The sequence below is a fragment of the Penaeus japonicus genome, unplaced genomic scaffold (genome assembly GCF_977035675.1).
Source record: "Penaeus japonicus unplaced genomic scaffold, GWHDUDI00000001_assembly GWHDUDI00000025, whole genome shotgun sequence".
NCBI lineage: Eukaryota > Metazoa > Arthropoda > Malacostraca > Decapoda > Penaeidae > Penaeus > Penaeus japonicus.
This window is the reverse complement of record NW_028234427.1, coordinates 6,151,804-6,159,303: the sequence shown is the minus strand read 5'-3', so window position 1 is coordinate 6,159,303 and position 7,500 is coordinate 6,151,804. Positions and strand designations below refer to the sequence as shown.

At 36.5% G+C, this 7,500-nt stretch overlaps 2 protein-coding genes across 3 annotated transcripts in view; one reads left to right on the top strand and one right to left on the bottom strand.

Moving 5' to 3' along the window:
- rept (RuvB-like helicase 2 rept) overlaps positions 1–5,802 on the top strand; it is a 6,761-nt gene extending 959 nt beyond the window's left edge. The window contains exons 2-11 of the mRNA XM_043019132.2: positions 1,903–2,037; positions 2,187–2,362; positions 2,640–2,868; positions 3,370–3,479; positions 3,835–3,953; positions 4,151–4,263; positions 4,515–4,735; positions 4,886–5,024; positions 5,282–5,384; positions 5,578–5,802. Coding sequence (XP_042875066.1) covers positions 1,903–2,037; positions 2,187–2,362; positions 2,640–2,868; positions 3,370–3,479; positions 3,835–3,953; positions 4,151–4,263; positions 4,515–4,735; positions 4,886–5,024; positions 5,282–5,384; positions 5,578–5,606 — 1,374 coding nt within the window. The 3' untranslated portion in view covers positions 5,607–5,802. The remainder of the gene's footprint in view (positions 1–1,902; positions 2,038–2,186; positions 2,363–2,639; positions 2,869–3,369; positions 3,480–3,834; positions 3,954–4,150; positions 4,264–4,514; positions 4,736–4,885; positions 5,025–5,281; positions 5,385–5,577) is intronic.
- Positions 5,803–7,253: 1,451 nt separating this feature from the next.
- The window catches only part of Hibch (3-hydroxyisobutyryl-CoA hydrolase), a 26,919-nt gene continuing 26,672 nt past the window's right edge, over positions 7,254–7,500 (bottom strand). For both annotated transcript variants that reach the window (XM_086551307.1, XM_043019126.2), the window contains one exon: positions 7,254–7,500. This exon is cut by the window's right edge and continues 923 nt beyond it. The gene's annotated coding sequence lies outside the window, so the exon portion shown is untranslated.

The window sequence follows — 7,500 nt, the reverse complement described above, 5'->3', positions numbered from 1 at the left end:
TTACTACACAGTTATTTTGTTGTTTATTGTGAGGTCAAGCTGGAATTAGTCACGGCAAGTGCTCGGAGACTTAGCCATGGAACCTGTCTGTCGGGATTCTTCTCAGGTTGTGGCTTTTCATTGCCTTTTAACAATGAATACTTGTGACTTTTGATGTGTTTTTGTCCATCATATTGTTTTATGCCTTTTATACCAGATAAAGATCTGGTCTATCATTTGAAAAGCTTGATTTTACCCACTAGAAAATGTGTCTTGTGCTGGTATATCAAATATTTAACAAAAATAGGAGCATCAAGAGTGTAAAAGGTATTCCGAGTTTATTGAAGAAAATGGGGGGGAAAAAATCAAGAACATGTAGATAAAACTGTTATAATGCAGTAAAACATATATGTATCATAATTTACTCTGTAATAAATCATGTATTGATGTATAGATAAATTACAAAATAATGTCTCATGCACTTCAGTCTGGCAAGGAGGCAGCTACATGAAGGGAGAGGAGGGAGTCCAAGGGCAGGGGGGAGGGTTTGGCACGATGGGTATAACAGCCTCGGGTGACTTGAAGGAGGGGTAGGGGGAGGATTAGATGGGAGGAGAAGAAACTCAGACACACAGAAGGCCAGGTGAGGTTTGGAATGGGGATGTAGGGTGGGGGGGGTAGGGGGTAGGGGGCAGTAACTCTTAATCCTTGTGGCTGGAAGATGCCGTACATACAGTACCAAATATACTAGGTAACTCTAGGTAACTCCATTCACACCGAAAGAGAGGCAGGAAAACAGGCCACTGTTATTTAAAAGCGCTAACGTGGCTGTAAAGGGGAAATTTACGGCTAAATATTGAGATGGGTTGGACTTCAGAGATAATTTCCATGAAAACATGAATATGTAAATATTGTACATCAACTAGGCCTTTGGGCCAGTCTATAGGGGCAATACAATACCAGTAATATTTGTAAACCACAGTATCCTAACTGGAGACTTTGCCATATGTAGACGGCATGTTATGATATTATTATAATTAGTGTTGGTATTAACCTATTGTGGATGGTGGTAGATTCACATGCTGATTCTCCAGGATGGTTTTATTGCAGAGCGAGGCAGCTTCCTACAACATACTTTGACTTTTCCCACTATTTCAGTCACTCATTGTAAAACTAGAGCCACTTTTGTGTTTTATTTTTTGTGCATTTTATTATATTGATAGACATATGTTTCAGGCACTATCAATGCTGCTGTTGACTAATATTGTAGTATAAGATCCATATCAGCTCATGCTTTTCTTTATACTCATTGTGATAGAAGTATTGTTTTTTTTATGGGAGGACAAAAAGGAATGTTTATTTTTTTCATGAACAAATCTGAAACATATAACCATCTACAATGAAGATAACATGAAGAGGTAGGGAAGAGGAAGGAAACCTATGCTTATGACTGTGAGTGCCATAGTACAAGATATCCATACTGGCACAGGGGCACATTTTAAATACTGGGTATGGTTTGAGTCACCTTCCTCTTCTTGTTCTGCTTTCACATCCTTCATTGGAGTTACTTTAGAGCAAGAGGTTGGTAACTTGCTCTGTGTCATCGCTCCATAAAGATAGATCTTGCTAGAGACCGTGGATGAATGCCATTCAAGGCTTTCTCTCCTGCTGGTGCTAGAAGAGTGGTGCCATCTAAGTTTTGGATGTTAGGTTTGCTTAATATTATAGTAATTATAGTAGTTAGGACTGTAATAGTCATCCTCACTCGCTCCTTACTCATAGCACAATAAAATATTTCAATGATGCAAAATCCCCGAATGTCGTGTACATCATGATGCCCATCGTTAGGCTAAAGCTCCTGCGTCACGTGTGTCATGAAACCCGTATGCAATAGGTTAATTTCATCTTTCATTTACCTTACAGGTTAGTCTAACAAGTGAGGAACATGAGGTTACTAGAATTGAGCGCATTGGAGCTCATTCCCACATCAGAGGATTGGGCCTCACAGATGAGCTCACTCCAAAGCCCTCGGCCCAAGGCATGGTTGGGCAGATTAAGGTAGGTTGAGTATGCTTAAATGTTGTATCTTATTTTATTTAGTTTGGTGTATTGTGTTTATGATGAATATATTTCTTATTCTTGAAATGTTACCATGACTACATTCATAGTTAGTCACTGATCCTGCAATGATGTCTTGTCTTCCACAGGCAAGACGAGCTGCTGGTGTGGTTCACAACATGGTAAAGGAAGGCAAGCTAGCAGGTCAGGCAGTCCTCATTGCTGGTCAGCCTGGCACAGGCAAAACTGCCATAGCCAATGGTCTGGCTCAGTCCTTAGGTCCAGACACCCCTTTCACTGCTGTCTCGGCTTCGGAGATTTACAGGCAAGTACTGAGTTTATTTCTCTTGGTCTTTTGATATTTATTCATGAGGTTATATTGTTCTTGGAATACTTACCTGTCATGCCATTAACCTGAACCATGTAGAAAATGCGGAAGAGGATAAGTTGGTAGTTAATTTCTATGAATGAAAATATGAATATAGGCATAGAACATATTTTTGTGTGAGTTGGGCTTAACCAGTCACCATTTTTAGATATAATCAAAAAGGGAAAGTTGCATTTATTTGTTTCTCTTACCTATGATGATTATTATACCACAGCTTGGGAATGTCAAAGACCGAGGTGTTAACACAAGCTTTCCGACGATCCATCGGTGTGCGCATCAAGGAAGAAACAGAAATAATTGAAGGAGAGGTTGTGGAGGTGCAGATTGACCGGCCGGCCACTGGAACAGGAGCCAAGGTTGGGAAGCTCACCCTCAAGACCACAGAAATGGAAACTATTTATGATCTTGGCAATAAGCTCATAGAGGCTCTCACAAAGGAGAAGGTAAGCTTTTATTATAGTTGGAATTCAAGATTTGTGCAATTTTTGGAAACAGACTTATGAAAGTACACCGATGCTTTATAGTGTTATAATAATCAGTGATAGTGTTATTTTTTCCAGTATAATTGTACATTGTATTTCTTAATTAATTGCATTTCTAAAGTTGTTTTTTTTTCTAATGATGATAGTGGTTTTCTTATTTGTATTTGAATATTTAGGAATTCTAACATTGTTAATTGAAAACAGATTTCTAAGTGGTAAATTCTTGGATTAGCAGCTTCAGTAACTATTGTCTAACTCCATTAAAATCGTTATACGATGTCATATCACATTAGTTTGTTCTCTATTTTCTTAGATGTGAATATATGTTGCATATATGTTCATTGTATCCAATATTGATATTTCTCTGAGAACTTGTGGATGATGATGTTGCTCAAGTAATATTAGCATGTACTGTATTTTTCCCTGTCGCTAGTTTACTAAAAGTCACCTTGAAATCATCAGGTTCAAGCTGGAGATGTAATCACCATTGATAAGGCCACTGGCAAGATCACAAAGCTGGGAAGGTCTTTCACACGAGCCCGAGACTATGATGCCACAGGCCCTCAAACAAGGTGAGATATATACATAGTTGTTGAGAAAATATTTATTATTATTATTATTACTATTATTATTATTATTATTATTATTATTATTATTATTATTATTATTATTAACCCATTCCCGACGGGGGAATTCTAGCCTTGAATGTCCAAATGCCGGGGGGCGGGATTTATTATTATAAATATGAAAAGCCTGAATGCACAAGCGGTGCCGCCCGGCAACTGGGCTTTTGAATGCGCGGTACACATGCTGTACCACCCGTCCTGTGTGGGTTAATGAAACTAGATTATGGAAATGACTGTTTAGATGCCAAAGATAGTAGCAAGGTGCGTGCCTTTCTAGTAAATGTTGAACTCAATTTTACAGGTTTGTACAGTGTCCAGAAGGTGAGCTACAGAAAAGAAAGGAGGTTGTACACACAGTCACGTTGCACGAAATTGATGTCATCAACAACCGTACACAAGGCTTCATGGCGCTCTTCTCAGGTAGGTTGAGTAAACTTAATGATATTGTCTTAGAAGTAAAAAAAATTTGTTGGTGTTTTATATTTAACTCATATATTATTGTTCATGTATATGTTCATTTCAGATTGTGGATATTTACAGGTTATTAAAAGGCATAAAAATTCCAGAAACTTTTGCTTTATTATTTCTATTATTTTCCCCTCTTTCTCCTTTTCCAGGTGACACAGGTGAAATAAAAGGTGAAGTAAGACAACAAATCAATGCAAAGGTAGCTGAATGGCGTGAGGAAGGCAAGGCTGAGCTGGTTCCAGGAGTTCTCTTCATTGATGAGGTTAGACTACTTTGAGGATAAATCTATATTTGTGAATCTTTATTTAGGATAAGTCTATAATTTTGAATCTTAATTGAGGATAAATCTGTAATTTTGAATCTTAGAGTAAGGTCAGTCATAATGAAGTTCATTTTATATTTTCCTGATATGTGAATATTTGTAAAACAAGTCATATATTGTTTCTATTACTCCTTTTATCACAAGTATCTTTTATATCTTAGTTTCCAATATCAACAACAATTTATCCTCAGGTACACATGTTGGACATCGAGTGCTTCTCCTTCATCAACCGAGCCCTGGAAGACGACATGGCTCCAGTGGTGATTGTGGCCACAAACCGTGGAATCACTCGCATCAGAGGCACGCGCAACCTCTCGCCTCATGGCATTCCGATCGACATGCTGGACAGAATGATCATTATTAAGACAACACCATATCAGGAGAAGGAGATCAAGGAAATTTTGAAGATTAGGTTTGTGTTGATGATCTTTTTAGATTTTTTTTTTCTTTCTTCCTTTCTTTCTTTCTTTCTTTTCTTGATTGCTTGCTTTTTGATAATTTTGCCCCCTAGCCTTCTCTGAAATATTGTACTCTATAAGGGAAAAATAATTGTCTTCCATAGGTGTGAAGAAGAGGACTGTGAAATTCAGGACGACGCACTGGTGGTGTTGACCAAAATAGGCGTTGAAACCTCTCTTCGTTATGCCATCCAGCTCATTACCTTGGCTAATCTGGCAGCCATGAAGAGGAAAGAAAAACAGGTGAGATTCTTTTCTTTATCACAAATTTGAGATAATTATTTTTTTACATTTGCTTGCAAATATTTCTTTTTCATTATTTTCAATTATCATAATTGAAAAGAAAGTCCAGGAACCTAAGTATTATCAATTTAACATAGTAATAGTGATATTTACTTTTCTAATGTAACCCAATGTAGCATTTCGTGGTACTCAAATTCACATTATAGAGCATTCAGAATTAATTACAGGTGTATAAGAAGTAATCATTTCTTTTTCAGATTGCAATTATGGATGTTAAGAAGGTTTACCAACTTTTTATTGATGAACAGCGATCACAGAAGTTCCTCAAAGAATATGAAGATGAATTTATGTTTGATGAAGGTATGATCCTTAGCTGATGACTCACATGCATTTGATTGTACATAAACACTGAAGTCTGGTGTTAAGCACTATTCATACATTGCTAAAAGGCAGATAACCTGATTAACTATATATTATGTTACAGAATAGGTAAATAGCAAGTGATGAATAGCAGTGGCGAGTGATATGTAATATTTCTTTTTCTATTTTACAGGTACTGACACTGCAATGGAGACAAGCTAAAAAATGAAGATTTTTCCTCTGAAAATTATAAGACTAGCATATTTCTTTATTGAAAATGAGACATATAAATTGATATATAGATCCACTCTGATACAGTAGAATTTAAAGAAAAGAAAGGAAAAATAATAGCTACTGTAAATCTCCTACACAAGTATTCCATAATGTTAAGCAATTATAAATATATTGATGAAAATCATGAATGTTTCATTTCTCTGAAAGATACTCTTTTTGTGTTATGTACAGCTACATTGTCCCAAATGTAACTAGGGTATTGAAACTGCAACTGTTGAAGTAAGCTTGCATCAAGGTTTAAATAAATCCATTAATATTTGCCACTGTGCTTGATACACTCATGCTAGATTTATAGCTGTATCCCTAGTCCTTCGCCTTTTGTCATGTTCATCATATTGATACTTTGTTGTAAGGTGCAAAGGACACTACTTAATTAAATTTTGTACACTACCATTAGTTAACTATTCTCCACATGGCAAAATACGTATGGACAGTGCAAAATCATTGCGACTTGGGATACGACCGAGAAGATGAAGAAGACCACGGAGGAAAAATGAAAAGGGATATGGCTGTAAGAACTATGGGGACTGTTACCTGCCTCCAACCTTATTACTACAGTAGAGGAATGTTTGTGTGTAACAATGATTCTTGGAGCTGAAGATAAGATTAGAAAGAGTAGGAATGAATGTAAATGTAGGCAAAACAGAAGCTATGAGCAGGAGTGGAGAAGGGATAGATGAATTAAATATTATCTCGTAAGATAGAGTAAAGTTGAATCAAGTAGGGGAAAGATGACAAAAAAAGTGGCAGAAAATACCTGTAGTATGTCTAACTACGAATAAAAGCATTCAAGTTACCTTTGTTAGCTTGGTCACCAAACAGAATGAGAAGAGGATAAGCCAATAAAAAAACAATGAAGGTGCCAGAGGTAAGAATGGAGGGAGCATGGAAAGAAAGAAAAAACTTGTTCAGCATAAATCTTAGTGGGAAGAAAGATCAGACTGAGAAAAGAGACAAGAGCCCTTGCTATATTGTAGAAACAAAGTTATAGGAAGAAGTGTTCAGCATAAAATTTTGTGCTTAACCCATTCGCGCCAAATGACGTGCTGACACGTTTTGTGGTTTTTGCGTCAGATGCCGGTGACGAGATATTTGGCCAAGGCCGGCACTTGGGGTGAGTGAGCGGACAGCCCAGGCTTGCAGCTAGTGCACCCGAGAATCCCGAGGCGTTAGGCCTATGCGTTCGAAAACCCCAGCATTGTGACCCGGCGTGAATGGGTTAAATACTAAAACTTGCCGTCTTTCTACCACACTTCACTTCTCAATTTTTGTTGTTCATTCTTTGTTTATACTAAAAATATTTAACTACACTTATTGTAAAAAGTTCATATCAAGGAAGTAAGTAATGGGAATAATTATGCCAAGTAGTAATATTAATATTAGAAATTATATCTATCTGTAATTGAAATGACATTTCTAATGACTAAGAATGCAAATATACTAGATTCTGTTGGAACTTCATCTAGTGTGAATATCTGGATCCATCTAAATAATTCTTCTATTGTGTGAGTACAATTGTTTAGAAAAAAAAAATCTTTTCATAATTTAAGGCTAGGGGTAAAAAGAAATTAACCCTAAATCTTTGAAAGTTTTTATTTCATCATACAGTTTCTTTTGTGGCTGCCATATACCAGTCTTTGATAGATATAACAAAAAAGTGAACAAAGTCTGTCAGGTTTAGGAAATATCAATATTATTAATGATTGCTGACTAAAAACAATCTTACAGGCAACACCATGTAATAACCTTGTATGTTTATATTAACAAACAGCATTTTCTTTTTATTTTAAGCTCTTAAAATGAAAGCAAATCAAATAAGATG